This window comes from Psittacula echo (genome assembly GCF_963264785.1).
Source record: "Psittacula echo genome assembly, chromosome: 2".
NCBI lineage: Eukaryota > Metazoa > Chordata > Aves > Psittaciformes > Psittacidae > Psittacula > Psittacula echo.
The window spans coordinates 151,663,123-151,680,652 of NC_137737.1; the positions used below are offsets into that span (position 1 = coordinate 151,663,123).

At 37.3% G+C, this 17,530-nt stretch overlaps 1 protein-coding gene across 4 annotated transcripts in view; it reads right to left on the reverse strand.

Moving 5' to 3' along the window:
- CYRIB (CYFIP related Rac1 interactor B) overlaps positions 1-17,530 on the reverse strand; it is a 77,535-nt gene that overhangs the window by 2,652 nt on the left and 57,353 nt on the right. For 2 of the 4 annotated variants that reach the window (XM_080639641.1, XM_080639640.1), the window contains exons 4-12: positions 13,513-13,595; positions 7,573-7,694; positions 5,815-5,920; positions 4,669-4,805; positions 3,947-4,024; positions 3,732-3,848; positions 2,523-2,602; positions 1,424-1,550; positions 588-658 (exon numbers count right to left, since the gene is read on the reverse strand). In XM_080639641.1, coding sequence (XP_080495767.1) covers positions 588-658; positions 1,424-1,550; positions 2,523-2,602; positions 3,732-3,848; positions 3,947-4,024; positions 4,669-4,805; positions 5,815-5,920; positions 7,573-7,694; positions 13,513-13,585 — 911 coding nt within the window. In that variant the 5' untranslated portion in view covers positions 13,586-13,595. Of the gene's footprint in view, positions 1-587; positions 659-1,423; positions 1,551-2,522; positions 2,603-3,731; positions 3,849-3,946; positions 4,025-4,668; positions 4,806-5,814; positions 5,921-7,572; positions 7,695-13,512; positions 13,596-14,631; positions 14,715-17,530 lie in introns of those variants that run through there. The other 2 variants (XM_080639642.1, XM_080639643.1) reach the window with 2 other exon arrangements.

Sequence of the window (17,530 nt, forward strand, 5' to 3'; positions counted from 1 at the left end):
ATATGAAAAAACTACCTGCCTCACATATATGAAGCTATGTGTGAAACAAATCACATGAAACTACTCTTATAGTCTACTAATAATAAATAAAATCATTAAGCTATGGCTAAACCACACAGAATGGAGGATATGGCCGATGCAAAATAATCCAGACATTTCTTTGGTAAGCTGGCACAAGTCACTGTGCACGTGCTGCAGTTCTCATTCGTTTGGTTGTCCAGTCAGTAGATGTGATCAGAGCTAACCTCTAGTCTTGTTTTAGTACATATTACATTTTGTCATCAGCTTTAACTTCAGGTATAATGCCTAGCCTGTCTTACCTCTACAGACTCAATCTGTGTCCATTTAAAGTACACAAAAAGTTATCTTAGAGTTAACAACTTCAAGTTTACAACTTAGCTTTTAAAGCACAGCAGCTTTTTCATTCATCCCTTCCTCAAGACACATTGGATGAGAAGCCTGCAATAACCACATTCACCTTTTACCTGTAACCCTGAGTGAATAGCTTGCTGCTGAAGGAAATGTCCTGGAAGTTATGAAGCTATGAAACATCACGTAAAAGATTTCAAATAAAAGAGTAGGAGTACCTGAGAGCATTTAGAAGGCCTTCTACACTGTTAGGAGGCTGGTCTTTAAGAACTTTGATGCACCCTTTCATCTGGAGATAAAAAATTATACAGTTATACCTTTTAAGCTGTCGGAAGTGGTTTATATTTAGTTTGTCAAAGAAAAATTAAGTATTTAAAACTTGCAGCAAAGACATTTTCTTGCTATTAGAAAGGAATTAAGCTTTCAGTATTACATTTTCTCATGACAGAATGGCTTAGTTACTTAAAAAATCTGCATATCTTCAGACAATGCAATTTTGATGTCAAGCTCTGTTTTAATGACCTTAAAAAAAGGAACTGTAAACAAAAATCTTTGTTTATCATAAATCCATTAAGAACAACTGCATTCAACCAGTGAAATAATGACAAACTGTAGCTAATACAATGGGATAATTTAAAACAATGAAGCGGCATTCAGTAATACCATGTATTCCATAGACTTGCTGTCAAACACCAGCAGAAACTTGAAGACTTGAAGGCTGGTGGATGGTGAACTTGCTTTTTACCATATAGTGGGAACAAGCTAGATGCCATTGTTATTTCCAGTCATTCTGATTTGTATCTTTCAACACAACCACTGTCTACAAGTATTGCAAGACGCTATCCAAATTCCATCAAACCAGATTTTTCATGACCTAACAATGATCATTTGTATGTCTGAAGGCTTAGCTTGTATTTCTCACTACTTATGCATATGGTATGCTAACAGCTACCACCATCCAAAATGTGTATCTGCTACTAGAACCTGGAGGACAGAAAAGGAGCCTACACACAATTTAAGTACTCAAAAGATTATTTAGTAACAGGAAACTTACATCAATTTTTGAAGTTTTGGCAAACGCGCCCACCGGATGCACATGGTCATAGAGTATGATGACACCCACCATTACCCTCAGACAGAATGATACTGTTTCCTCATTTGTAAACCTGCTTCTATATTCACTGTGATTTAAAAACACAGATTATTATCCATGACATACAAAAGTACATACTAGTGATGCTCAAAGTAAGATTAAAGAGAAAAATCCTACTATAAATCCTCACAGGAAAAAAGTCCCAACAAAACAATTCAAATAAAAATCCCAAATCCACAAAGCCCACAGCCTTTTTTCCTTTTTCCATTCAATAACCTGCCTACAAGTCACACCACTGCTTAAAAAGTTCTGTAGATTAATATAGATTCTCAAACTAAAAAAAAATTAAACCAATACATACTAACTTCGCTTTCAGTGCTTCCTGCCCTTTTCCCTTCCATCCTGTAATACACATGCAATCCTAACTTCTGACTCAGGTTAAGAAAAGCTCTTAATGTGCTCCAAAACAGACGTACTGTGTTTTTCGGAGAGAAGCTTATTTAATTTTACCAATGGCAAACTATTTAGAACTCAGAAGAAACAGATAAAACAGCCCAAAGTTTTGTCTGACTTTGTGTGCATACCCCCAGTGCCTCTCAAATTTACAGCATTTCATGCTTTCATGCCTATCAGTTGTCTCATAATTCCCCAGGCAGGGGCACTGTCATTTTGTTCCACCCATCAGCCAAGTCAACTTGCAAGACGTAACATCCAATGCATTGCCCATAACCTCTCTTTCAGGAGGCCCTAGGCAATCATGCTAAAATAGTGTATTTCCCTGAATTATACATGAGAAAGCCATTTCTAAAGAGTGCCAAGAGGTTGTCTAGCTTTTATAGCCATTCTGGTTTTAAATATTAATAAGTCCAGAAAAGTAGACCGCACAATTTGCATGGCTAGCAAAATGAGACAAGTTAGTTTCATGTCAAGGTAGACAACTAAGTTGGTAAAAAGAAAGCATCTAATTACTCCAATTATATTTCTTTCACCTTACGCATCACAAGCTGTGTCTTAAATACAGAGATAATTCTTACACAATATAAGCTGAGTTTATACTCACGGGGTTTCCAGCATGACCCTGCACACACTAGCCATGGTGCTTAAGCAATCTGTAGTATTCTCTATCGGTAAATTTTTATTCTGCAGAAGAAGATAATAAGAAGAATAAAGTTTCTACTTCAATTACTGTGAAATATTACACTACAAAACCTATACCAAATCAGTGATCTGTTGGCATGGCAAATGTAGAGGAATTAAAAACATCAACACAGCCGGGTAGGTCAGGTAGTCTTGCACTGATTTGTGACAATATTACAATACAGATTAGCAACTTACAGAGCAAAGCCTACCATATAGGGTTTGCTTGTTTGTTTGTAGTCAAAGAAACACACCATTGACATTACTGACTTTTGGAAAGTTTCAAAGGAATTATCTAACCTGCTCATTAAAGACAAAAATTTCTATAGGCAAATACATGCATCTGCTGCAATGGTAAGACTTAACATTGTCACAGACAAACATTGCAAAGAATTGTAAAATAAGAGGTGATTTTTCTCAAGGCATTTCAAGCGGAAAGCTGAACTCAGGAAAAATATTAGAAGACAAATGTATTTTTGTATTAATAATGTAATGTACATGTTATTTTATTACGAAATAGTGTGGATCTTTGTCATGTAAGACAAAAATCACAGTTATCAGAAGACAAGTGCAATACTTGTAATAACTAGATTTTACCACTTTTGTTTAGGTAGTTAACGATAAAGAGGGATGTGTTAACATGCCAGGAAAGTTTTGTAGTTCAAGCTCCTTCCCTCTTCTTCAATAATGTAAATATACTTGACTTTACACAGCTAAAACAGAAGTGTATTGGGAAGGAGAAAGGGAAGCTATGTTTCAATTCCTATTCCGACACAGAGAATCAAGCCATTTCCTCTTCAATTTTCTGAAGTTTCTCTTCTAAATCACCACCAAATTGCAGGCAACATACCTCTCTCCACCTTCTTCCTCAAAGATAACTATTGCTGCCAACATTGTCATGCTGCTATCTGTTCACTCTTTGCAATGTATCTAACAAGGTGGCTGGCTGAACTTCCCCTAAACTCTACGGCATCTGTGAAAGGTATTTTATGTGTTTTGAGGCTCCAAACCCAAAAGTTTGATTTCTAGATGCCAGATTAAGTCTGGTAGAGGAGTTCTTATGTTCCAAAGTTACGTCTGGCCCTGCAGTGCTTTGACATACACTATCCAAGCCATAAATTTATACTCTTACCTCTGACACAAACTTTGTTGTAGCATCACTTAAGGTTTTCAACATTGGCGTTGCTTCAGCGTAAAATAAAGACATTCTGTTTGCCAACTCATTATTTACTTCATTCTCTCCCTCTGCCTGTAAAAGAGAAGGAAAGAAGAATTTACTTGTTCTGTACATTAAAAAGGTAAGTGATAGTATAAGATTATACTTAATCTCTTCCAAGGGTCACCTACTGGGACATTGTTAATCCTCATACGGCTCAGAGTTCTTCTATAGTAGCTGAAATCATTCTGTATAGCAGGATTTGTCATCTATATAGATATAGAAGCAAAAGAATTTTGACACAGTCAAGAAAAATATAAAGGTAAGTTTTCATAAAATACAATACTGAGAATAAGAAAACAGTCACCCTTCTGAACTAAAAAGCCTTGTGATATGTTGGGAAGTGGTACATAGAACATGAAGCTTTCTGGCTAAATTCTCTGATTTTTCAGAACCAGATCTAACAAGAACAAGAAAAGCAGCAGTCTCCTAAAGAGGAGTCTGAAATTAGTAGGTTGGAAAAAAAAATGGCTGTACTGTTTTCACTTCTAGGATAAGACCAGCAAATGAAGATCATTTCAACTTAGTTCTCTGCACATTAGCAAGAAAATAGCTGGACTATGGGTGTGGATATATAAAGAGCAGCAGCATTATCCCAAGAGATATCCCAAATTTGGGTGAAGAAACATGATTAATATGAACTGAACTATAACAAGTGCCTGAAGCTGATAAGATATTCCATCAGCTTTCCAGTTTGATCTAACTCTAGATCACGCAAACGAGCCGAGCACAGTAGATATCTGAGCATCTACTGCATGCTCTATCTAGAACAGAGCACAAAACAGATTGCTTCAGTAAATAGACTCATTTTCCTTTTGCTAGCTTTTGAACTTACAAAATGACAAGTTCCTACCTTGAGCTCATCAAACCGGAGTGTGAAGTGAAGAATTTCTGCAAACTGCTTAGCAAGAGCCTGCTCTCGCTCCAGGTGTTGCGTTGGTGAGTATGGAGTGCTTGTCAGAGCTCCCAGCAGACCTCGCAATCCTGCCTCTTAAGTGAGAGGAAAACATTTGGCAATATACAACTGCACCCACTTTTTGTCTCTACTGATGGATATTCTGCATTCTAGGCTTAAATTATACATATGCCAAAATACCTGGCAATTAACAATAAAGGGCCTTGATGAATTGTTTCTATGTGCCACTGTTGCCATATTTACTTAGGAACTGCTGTAAAGACAAGGTCTAGCCAGCACTGACAGCCATGAAAAAAACTTGTTTAAAAGTTTTAGTTGAGCTTTAACTGCAATATCTGTGTAAAATCTGCAATATCTGTGTAAAACAGTTCAATAACCTGTGTTAGCTGATTACAGCCTTTAAGATAATGCAGAATTCAAGGGGTACATACCTATCAGCAGAAGCAATGGTTAAGATAAATTTATAATCCAATTTCCTGCTCATCTTGAGAAAAATACTTTACCTCCTTAATAAAGTGTAACTTGCCTGCAAAACCCTTCCTTTTTTCATAAGCTATGCTAGTAACTTTCTAAAAGTTTTTGGGAAGAAAAATCAAGTCTAATGGGTTTTATCAATTTAGACACAACATCAGTCAAGTTGGTTTTGTAAGGGTCATGAAGCACCATCTTTAGTATTGCACCTGCAGGAACCAAATTATTTGTGGGATTTTTGGGGAAATAACAGTCACTTTTAAGTACTCTTGATATCAGAAACATTAACAGAATTAATTCCCAATGAATTAGTCTACTAATTTTCAAAACAATCAGCTAGTTAGTGCCTTTGAGAATTACTAAAGCAGTAGAGGAAGAGGATGACATGTACGCTCCCATTCTCCCTCTCAGGTATCCACCTAAACTAGTAAGCTTTCCCATGCAAGAAGGTAGCACACAGATATAAGATCCAATCCAGTGTATGAGGGAATATATGCAATATTTGCTTTTATCTACTAACAAGGGCTTGCCCTCGATGTCATCACACCTGAATATGTCAAATGTACTACTAAATGAAGACAAAATCCCCCAAGTTAATACCATTCCACTTACCTAGTCTTTGAGAAAATTCATAGAATTTCTTTAGCTTGCCTACTAGTGGAACAACTGCACCCCACGCCTTCTCTTGCAACTTCTCATCACTGGGATGCTGTATTGCCTTCAAATTAGGAAAAAAAAAAAAAAAAAAGAGGGAAAAAGTATGCTTAGATTAGGAATAACTGATGCAGTACCACAGAAAAAGAGAAATAGCTATAGAGGACAATTGAAGAGCTAGGAATTGAAAATTCTACCTACTGAGAAGTTTCAAGTTGAGAGATAAGCCTGTGCTAACACATGTCTTTTCCAAAAAGCTCTGAATACTTGTGTTAAAAATAAGTATCCTGAATAGAAAAACAATTTGGAGAGAGGATGAAGAAATTGTTAAAAATAAAGCTACTCAAACAAGAAAACGTACATAAGCAGACCTCGCTTATTAATATCAACAACTTTGCTGGGATACCTCTAAGCAAATAAGCTTAGTGATCAAGCCCTCATCCTAGCGTTGGTGTCCATCGCCACCTTCTGAATTTGCAAAGAAAAAAAAACCCAAACCAGGCTAAATATTACAGTCAGAACATTTAAGCGTAATCAGCAACATAAAGCACCACCAAGACATGGTGTATACCAGAGGTTTGAGGTATGTATTCATAGACCTTATCTTTACAGTGAACTTCCCAGACAGATACATTCTTAAATTCAATGTCTCCAGGTTACTGAAATTAACTGCTTAGCAACTGAAAATTACTACGAAAGCAGAAATAAAAATGCTTATAACTCTTCTGATGCATCTTCACAGTACAGTACTCAAATCCAAAATCTGTTTCAGTCAACTCCAGCCTGTGAGCCTTAGCACACTCTCTCTGGTCCCCAGAACATTTCCTTCCTGCAATTCTACCTCCTCTCAGGAGCACCCCTCGTCTTTCTTGACTGGACCTGCAAGCTTCCTTCTTGTTCCTGCAGCCTCTTCTTTGAAAAGCAAGCAAGCTATCTCCCCTCCTAAAGGTTTTGTGTGCCACAGCTACTCTTCTTAAACCTACCTTACAAATTCAACAGAGGGAAAAACTCATGGTACTTTAACTAAAGCTGAATGGCTATGAGTATCTCAAATTCATCTGGAGGGAGCGGAGACGACTCCTATCTAATAGTATTTCTGACAGTGTGTTACAGTGGGTAACTCCTCACTTTTGGAGCAAACCAGCCTCCACTACCACATCTGAGAAAGAAGGAAAGTAGGTTGGAAAGAGTATTTATCCTACCCTTTCTCAAAGGCAAAGGAGAAATGGCATGACATGCTGTACAGAAACTTCTCTTCCAAGTATCTACTTTAGTAAATAAAAGCCAATTCAAGAGAATTATAATGAGATCTTTTGTGTAAGGACTACCACACATCAGACCTCTCCAATTAACATACAAAAAGATGTCAACACTACTAAATACTGCACTGCAGTCACGCCAGGCTCCTTCCAAACTCACCACTAATTCAAGAGCTGATGTGGGAATATAAAGAAAAATCAATAGCAACAGTTCCATAAAAAGTCTGAGAAGCATCATTTGCTATTACTTATGTGCATTAATATTATTGAAACAAGCGACATCTGTTTCACTGTTAAAAAGGAACATTCCAGAGCAGAAATTCAAGACAGCAATTTTAATAGACAACATGCTCTGCCAAAACAGCTCCTGCAAGCAAAGTTAAAATCCAGCCGTATTCGGTTAGGATCAGACAATGAACAACCACAGGTTGTACACAATCATAACACTCTAGCTCACCTCTCGTATTTCATGGCCAGCTCCTCTATATGACTGCAAGTCTTCCAGTATTCCTTCTGCATCCTTTAACACTACATTCACCTGATTATAAATTTCCTTTTCAGATTCTGTAGGTTGGGCATCTAAACAGTAGAACATATTAAATATATATGTAACAACAATAAGGAATTCAATAGGCACACCATCACCTACAGGGCAAATTCTTCATGCAGCAACTCATCAAGAATTTTGATTCTCAGAAGAGCTGCTATGATGTATGAGGAACTCCAAGAAAGTAATGGTATTCATTTTAGTAGTCTCTTAGCTTCATTCAGTGTCCCAGAAATCCATCTGGAAACTACCCTTCCTGACTGATTTAGAATTGAGTTATGAGAAGGAATCCTGACAAATCATCTTTATGGCTACCCCATCAATCTCACCTTGAAGTGCAGTACAAGCTCTGTGAAAGAGACTTAGGAAGGCACTCAGACATACTCACTGCAGATATTACAGGAGGTGCAATGTTTACTGTTATCTAGAAACACTGCATCAGATCATTTTCCATCTTCCGTGCTTCCCCTTTTACTCGCTGGGAGAGGAGCCTACTCTTTTACTTCTAAATATATTTAATTCTCAAAACGTATTCTTTAACTGCATTATTGCAAAATCAGAGCTGACAACAAAAAGATCTCATGTAAACCTGCTCTGGTGTTGGCTTTTTATCCTCCCTTGTTAACAACACATGCTGTGTCTCAGTTTTTCTGTAATTAGAGACTTTCCGAAAGTGTATTTGATCAACATTTTGAAAAGCTACACACACATTTAATGAAGTGTGATTCAGTAAGAAGTATGCTTTGAGAAGAATCAATAAAAGGCTTTAAGTTTTATAAATAATCACCTTGTATAAATATCTCAGACCTGGTTTAACTGATGAGATCAATTTCTCTTTCAAAATCCTGATGGCAGCTATAAGGTTAGTTCCTTTTAGATTGATATGGAAAAAAATTAGTCAATGAAGCTGCTGCTGAAGCTGTTATAAAAATACACTTCTCTGTTTATGTGGGCAAAATATGTTATGAGTATCAAATATCTTAATCCAGGATTTTCAATTCAAAAAGTCAGGGTATTAATAACAGATTCTTTCTTATTGGACAAATAAAAGCTATCTATGGACAGTATTTCCTCATGATTTTGTGCAATTTGAAGAGTCTGGAAAATGTCTTTTTTAAAGTGCTTTTTCCATGACCAGTATAACTCCCTCTAACAGGGATAGAAGTTACATACTTACATTAAAAACAAAATAAATTAAAAATCACAGCATCCTAGTGTTATACAGTAGGAAAAAAAAAAGAACATTAGAAAACAAATTATATTAGAAGAAAGCGAGTTCCACATGCATTGCCTGTCTGGATGTTGCTGTCATTTCTGCATAACACTTATTACTTTTATGGTTTAATGCATAGAGAGTGGGCATTATTAGCAAATATGCCTATATATAGACCTTGCAACAGTTTAACTATGGTATTTCGAGAACCATCAAGAATTAGCACAGGTTAAAAAAGCTGGTCACTCCTTTAAAAACCAGAAGTATAAGAGCACCACATTGATTAGGCATCGAGTAAAAGTGGCCAGTGCTTTTCAGATCATCACAAAGGTCACATTTATAATTTTGAAAGCTGCTGAAGACTGCTGTAAGAAATGAAGACAAAAAAATGAGGGAGAAGAGCAGACAGGTAAGCACCAGTTGACTGGCAGCAGTTCATGCACAAACATGAAATGCTATAGTGAAATACAGAGTAAACCGTGAAGCTCTATAGCATTCCAGATTGTGTTGTTAAATAATGCAATCAAGACTTGCCACTTGGATCGTCTCACACTGAGTACATCTCTTGCCTATTTAATTTTTCATGTCATTTTTTCTTTACCCTCTCTAGCAAGGAGAGTTCATTTTTCAACACGGGGGGGGAGACACAGCAGAAGGGCTCGTGAGAACTCCTCATTTCAAAACCCACCAACAAGCAGAACAGATGCAGTACTGTGACCTTCCAAGTTCAGAAATGAAAAATCATCTTCCAGATACAAATTAAGTGGTCTTCACTGAGCAGCTGGCTATGCAAGTCAACATCCTCAACACCTCTGTTAGTCTGTTTCACTTAGGACAGAAGGCTACTATAGTATACTATATAGTATACTGCTACTATAGCAGGCTACTATAATTCACTTCCCTAAAATGCTCCAGAAAACCTAAACTGATTATTTATACTTAGTTTGCTGGGGTGGTGGTTTTGGAGTTTTTTTGCTTGTCTTGATTATGACCAACTTCTAAATAAATATTTCTAAATATATAAATATATTATATACTAGGTGTATGTATACACCTAGTCCTCTCCAGCAGAAATAATCTGTAAACCTGATTTGTCCCGGCTAAGCTCCTCTCCCATCTGTAATTCTCTTGTACCTAGAAAAGAGCTCAAATTTAAAAAACAACCCTAAATTCTTTCTGTATTAACATCGTAAATGTATTGTGCAGCCATGAGGATATATCTAAAAGGCACAAGACAGAAAATGTTCAAGTCCTAGCACTGACTCAAAGCAATTAACTTATTTGCTTCTCAGTGCTGGTTAGGGCACTCTATTCTGAAAGTCTATTAACAGGTGGAGAAAGAGAGAAAGCTTCCTTTTTCTAAGCACTGCTGTAACGTTGAATAGATGGAGGTAGCATTCCCCTATATGAGTATGTACCTGCTATGCGTACAGAAAAGCTATGGAACTGTCATTTGAGAATCTCTAATTGTGGAACTCATTTTCCTCTATGTGGAGTGCACAGAGCAGGAAAAGGAGTTGTGCATCTGGAGTTAAGTCTTGACAGCTAAGAAAAAGCAACCTGCAATGCCAGGCATGCAAAGCTCAGGATAAAGGAGAGGTTTCTCTCTTCCCTTTCCACGGATGTAACTTCCTGCTACAACTTTATGAAAAGGCTTTGCCTTTACCAAGCACCGTTTCCCATACAAAGAATAACACAGTCAGCACAGCTCACTGACATGTTCAGAGGTTTGATATTGTTGCCAAGGTAGCTGACGCAGGGTAACTTTCTCATTTTAATCCAATCGAAAGAAAAGTGAAGACTGAGGTCTCTCAAACAAATGGGGAGTTCATCTCTGAATTAAGTTTAACCAGAACTAGATGCAGTATACAGTTAGAATTCAGAAAGCTCACACAATAACGTATTAAAGACAAAAGAGGAGACTTGAAACAATATACAAATGCTGTTATGTGAACTAAATGCTATGGAAGTATGACAACATATTGCATGCGGGGAACACACACATTTAGTGACTATTTCAAAACATATTTGGCTAGCCTACAGAACTAGTAGGGAGAGAAATTTGGGGTTAAAAGTTTACACTGCACAGCAAACACTATTTAAACTGAGATTTTTCCCAGGGAAGAACACATCAAGTCATCTGAAACTGGCTGGGACAAAAACTCACAAGCAAGGGAGAGAAAAATCCCAGACTGCTGGAGATGAAATCATTTACTCATCTCTATCATCATTACTATGGAGAATGCTATCTCTGTGGCTCCTCTGAAACCCAGCCAAGTTCTTTGGAGGTAATGCAGAATACTTCCAGGGCTAGCTTGAGATCACCATCTGCAACCAAAAGTACTCTGTATTTTAGCTCCTATTGAAATCAGTAAATTTGGAAAGGATTGGCACTGTGACAATAATGACACCAAAAAGCTGAGCTCCGAGTTTCCCACATTGTAGGTGGTTGGTTTACGTTAACAATATCCTCTTTACAAAGCTGTGCCTTTTCCTCTGTTCATGTTAAAGTGGCACTGCAAAGACTTTAGTAGAACACTTAAGCCAACTATTTGTGTCAAATGGGTAAGGTGAATGACCAAGGAAAACATAAGCTTAAGGAGTGTTTAGGCAAGGAAAAGCCAACAGCCCATTACATTGTTTACTGCAGTATTTTTTGCATGCATTCTTATAGTCAGTTACACAAATTATTAGAATCTAACACCAAGATAAGTATCTGGAAAAAAAATAAGTATCCTAGAAGCCAGTTAAAAACCTTTCTAAATCTGGAGTTTGTATCCCTATAAAGCTTTGTGGCATTAGATTTTTAGCTCTTTATTGTATTGTGCAAGAAGCTTTCAACTAGCCTGCTCTCTCCAGAGATATATGGATTTAAGAAAAAAAGACATCAAACGGTGTATTATTGGGCCAGGCATAACATAGAATTGGTAAATTTGTTCTTAATACAGAGCTTACTTGCTCTTCCACATAAAAACACAACGTTCAATATCACAAGATTAAGTGCCAAGTCTTGAAGAAAGATCTTGACTGTGTCAAAGCCAAGATCCTGTCAAGGCAAGCTATCTGAAACAGAGTAGAAAGAAGCATGGATACACAGTATAGCAGCAGAAACAAACGCAGGACAGGGTCCAAAATGAATAAAGAACAGTCTAACAATTCAGCCATAATATAAGTAACTTGATTTGACTGCGTATGTAAACATTTCATGTCAGCAACCTGCTTACTCTCATGCCAAATCTTGTTCATGCTCAAAACATGCACTTCAAAACAAAATTGATAGCTAAAGAACTGATTTTTAATAGCAATTTTTATTGCAATTGATTTCAGAATTATGCCTTGAGTTTAATTCAGTCCAGGTAATTTGAATTTAATTTAATCCGATTAAGTAGCATTTGCAGATTAAGCTGGAGCTTCACAACTCCAACATTATCCCATATGAGTTCTTCCCAATTCACTATGTCTTGCCTATTCTGATGATATGAGAGATTTGAAGTAGTCTTAAACAGTTTTGAATACAGCCCTTGATTATCTTCCCTTTATGAAGAGTTTCTATGGTTATCATCTTCCAATATCAATATATTCAGAAGAGAGACTTGATAACATCAGTAGTAAAGTATAAGCATTTAGAGAAGGCATAACAGTAAAAGTCACTGAATCAAAAACATATTTCTCCATGCATTTGCTTTCATATTAGAACTAATATAACCAACTGCTACCATTTCATCAAGCACAACTGAAAAATAATTTGGTGAAGGAAAAGAAGATATAATGAATCTCAAATTATCCATACCACAATACTTCATCAATTTTTTTATTACGCTATTCCATTGTATTTTATTACATGGTCAAAACGCGCTTGAACATTAGTTTTCTTATTTTACGCTTGCTAATGTACAGCTGGGCAAAGCAATAGCATAACCCAAAAGAAAGTAATTAAACATGCAAAGCAGCAGCCAACAACACTTACCTGCCATTCCTAGGCTATGTCATGCAACAAAAACTAAAAGCAGAAATACTAACAATATGTGAACCTTCTGGAACACTTGGCATTGACCAGTCAAGCTATACGCTTCTTTCCAAAAGCAATTTCATCTCTATACTCAGAGCTCCCCTTTAAAGGAGGGATGAGGTTAACTGTCAAATTTCAATGCCAAATCAAATAAGGTTCACATATACACCTTTACATGATGATGCTAGAGAGCTATGAATAGCTGTAGTGAGCCAATCTGTATATGCAGCATTATTCAGTGGCACATTGGAGGTGAAGAGACAATCAGGCTTCATATTTAACCCTTCCTCCATGTATCTCCTTGCATTTTCAAATAATCTTCAAGTAATCTTCAAAAAATTTAAATTCTTTGATTAAAAGCAGACAGCATTTTGGTTTAAAACAAGAACCGTACCAGATTCCAACAATAAAATTTTGAAAGCCCTCCCTTAAATAAATACATTACATTTTGGAAATGGAGGTTGTTTTAAAACAGATTGTTTTCTACAAAGGTTCAGCAAACAATTATCCATAGCTCAGGCATGCAAAGCTGTTAGAAGGACGGCAAAGTGAAAACATACATTTAGTACATGACAGATGCAGTCTACTGCAGGCAAAGAGTAATAGATATATAAAATCAACTTCTCACTTTCAAAATCAAGGAAAAAATTTGGCCCCTGCTCAAGGTCTGTGCATGTCAAAACTTTTAGAAGGTTCCCCATGTTAAGGTACCTGCCAAGACAAGAATGAGAGAAAAGACAGATTTCTTTTTACAAGGAACAGATCAAATGTAGTTGATTGAAGCAGTGGGGGAAAGAAAACCAGACAGTTCCATCAGGCATGAACCCATCCTTCAGGCTGCCGCCCTGATGGGTAGAGGGAGATCCCATCAAGGACGTTCAGCTGGTGGTCCCAGAGATGCAATGCAGCTTTCCTGTAAGGAGTGACTATGTCACCAACATCTTCAGAGGCTGCCCCTTGGAGAGAGGCAGGACACCAATCAGAGGCCTTGCCGTGACTCATTCTGTCCCGGTACACCCTAGCACAAGTGTCCTGAGCAGGAGTACCATGTTGAAGGCCAAGCAGCATATTTGCAAGCATTGACACTGTAGCCATGCTACAGATTTTTACCTGATGGGACAGCAGAAGGAAAGAGCTCGAATTTTGTCAGCCCTTTAATTTTGCCAGAAAGCCATTATGGAAGAAGGCATCAAAATACATCACTTCAGTGTGCAGAAAATGCTGACACGGGTATGCCACAGATCTTTTACACAAAATGCCCAAAACATCTGAGAACCTCAGACAACTCCACTTTGGATTTTTGAATGTAAAAAGAATGCACATTAACCGCATCATGAAGAAGCAAACCAGGATCAGGAATGATTTTGTACTCATTCTTGTATAAGACAGGATTACAGTGAACAACTGCTCAGCACAGATTACTATGGCATACTGACAGAATTTTTCATTGTATGATTATTTGATTTGCAGGCAGATGGATGGAGATCACTGACCACAGAGACCCAAAATGACTAAGCACAAGGAAAGAAAATTTACACAGTAGCATGATGGTGGCTTGGCTACTACTGGAAGGGGAAAAAAAAAGAAGAACAAAAAATAGAAGAATGGAAAAAATAACCCAAAACATGCAACTCTTTCATATTGCAGATTTGCAACTGAGTCCCCTATAGCCTTCACTGCAGCAGGTATAAGCAACCCTACTGTTACCATTTTAAATGCACCAGCTGTGAAGGGCCGAGAGACTTACTTTCAAAATCCAAGAAAAAATGTGTTGCATTGTGGTCTATGTCCCTGGTTAGCACCTTAATGAGATTACCCATGCCAGCAAACCTAAAAATAAAAATGGCAAGATAATTTAGTTCCAACAACCATCTCCTATTTTAAGAACACGCCTGGGGCTCACTGGAGTAGGGCTCCCACTGAGTTTTGTGCACTGGATTCCTCACCTGGTGGGAAGTAGAAAATGTGCACAGCAGAGCACATTTCCACTGCCCTTCTTCTCAGCGAGGAGTGACAGATGAAAAACAGTAAGAGTTATAGGTTTGACAAAAATAAAGATCTGAATTACTGGCTCTTTTTCATCTTTAATACACTTACAGAACATGCTAGCTATGATGACTGAGCAATTGTTCTCATAACTGCAGCAACCCACAGCCAAAGCAGCCATTATTACTTAGGACAAAAGCAATCTCAAATGGAAGTGGTGTCATCGTAAGTCGGTATTTTTATTATCTCTCCATAATCCAAAACAAATTTTGGAATGCCTCTTAGCAATCATCTGTGGCCAATGAAGAGTTATTCCTTTTAAATCATGTACACTGATGAGTTAAACACAAGTTAGACTTTCCCAAAACCAGGAGATAATCAAGTTTCAACAGTTCTTCTTGTGCTTGCTGTCACATCCCAGCTAAAAGTGGAAGAAAAATTAAATAATCATTAGATTACTTGAAGTCAGATAAATTAGTGAAGCAGTTTTAAATGTTACCATAATTTTCAGATATCAATACCTTTGGTCGGACTATGAAAAACACATTTCATAACAAGGCAGCTTTTTCAAGGACCCTCCCATGTTCTACAGAGGTTGAATACACACTTAAGCACCACTGCCCTGAAATACCAGGAGTCCACTGGAGCGCTGCTGCAAGACAAACACAAGATGCTCCCCAAAAATCTGATTTCAAATTATTTAAGAATAAGAAGACATCAACAGCCTGATATTTGAATTTAAGTTCTAAAAAAAACAACTTTCAAATTAGTACAACTATACCAACCTACCAGTATATGCCCTTTTTTCCCCCTGATTCTTTCTTTTACCTGGAGCAAGGCAGCATGACAGTAAGAACCATTAATTTATTAGGAATCAATGAAACTGAAGCAATGTGAAGTCAAAACAAGCTGTCTGGCAAAACAAGTTTTCAGAACCTGCACTGACAGATTTCTTGAGTTCCATAAGGAAAGCACAACTGGTGTGCAAGGGAAAAGCAAACTAAGAACAGCACATGGTCTATTGTTCAGGATCCACAAGGATCAGTAATAACTCACACAATTAACAAAAGCTGGAGAAGGAAGATGAATTAATCCCAAACTGTTGAAAATGATCCAGTCTCTGCTCCAACATCTTCTACAGAATGATTGAACAGTTAAAAATCCAGATTTTTATCAAAGCATCTTTGCCTGTAATCCAACCAATCACAGTGATTCTGCACACAGAACTTCATCACTAGGTGAGTTACTTGCTTTTTTTTGCACATTCAACCTTCTCCTTAAAACTCAAGAAAATGGAAGTCCTGTTTCCTAAGCATTTGAACTCAGTTCTTTGGAAAGTCAGGCCTGATTTCTGAGCCTGTGAAAAACACCCCTTATTTAAGGAAGTTTTAAATTAGGATTGGCTAGTTTAGACACTTGAGAACCAATCCATCAAAACATGTTTCTTCAAAGGGGCAGCTTTTCTACAGCTTTCTATACCATAGCTTAGTGAAGTCTTCAAATGCTACATGTGCACCAATGCTGTGTAAACAAGCAACATCAGAAAGCAGAGAAATTACCTTTCCGTGTCTAGCTAGCATGTTCTGTAACATGACTGAATAAGCCACTTTGTCCACTCCCCTACAATGGGGACATTCATAATGGGGAAAAAGCTAAAACACAGACACATACTTAAACAAATACTTTCAACAGGAACAGTAAAAAGCCAAAAGTACAAGCTGCCTAATGATGACTGAGTCTGTAGATTCAGATTTAAAATACAAACCTCAGTCTCTGAAAGCACGTTACATAGTCCCATATCAACAAGCAAACAGCAAACATATAGCACTGAACAGTGTTACCTGCCTGAAGATAACTCTTAACTATCCCTACAATTACTGCCATGCTTCAGCTCTTCAGCAGCACCATTCCATCCTCCACCAAAGTATTTTCAATACCTTAACTAAATGCCTCTGTATAGGTTTTGTCTTTGATATTAACTAGTCTCCTAAAAGTTTACAGGGTCACGCATGCAGTTTAAATATTGGATAACATTACTTTTGAAGGTCTGAGAAGGGGCATGCTTGTGGGGTTGAAATATTTTGAAGGTAAGTTTACAGAAGAGCATATAGCCACTGCAGAACAGACTGTTTAACTTAATCCCTATCACTTCCTAAAACGAGTAAGGGGTCAGGGACTGGGTTTTGCAATACAAATACCTACATTAAGACCTTCATCCTTCAGAAAAGTTTCCCACTAAGGATGTAAGGTTTCTTTTCTGGGAGTCAGTTTAATAAATAGAGAAGCACAATAAAGTGTTTGCACTCTAACAAAACTCTGGATATGAAACAAATTCAAGCAGAAGATGCAACTGACCTAATGGTTAGAGTTCAGTGAACAGCCTCTGACAAAAGGAAAGGAACTGAAGATGGTAAGGACGGATTAATTCAACTATTACAAGACTATGACAACATGTGTTATAGAAACATATATCAATTTACATTGAATACATGCAGAATACAAAGCTGCATGAACACTTGTTCATAATGAAGTCATAACAGAACATCTTCCCTTGTGCATTCAGCACACTGAAGAAATCTTGTTAAACTTTAGCCATGTCATAGGTTTGTATACAAGATACACTATCAAATTTGCTGCCTTAGCAGCAAAACATTCACCAT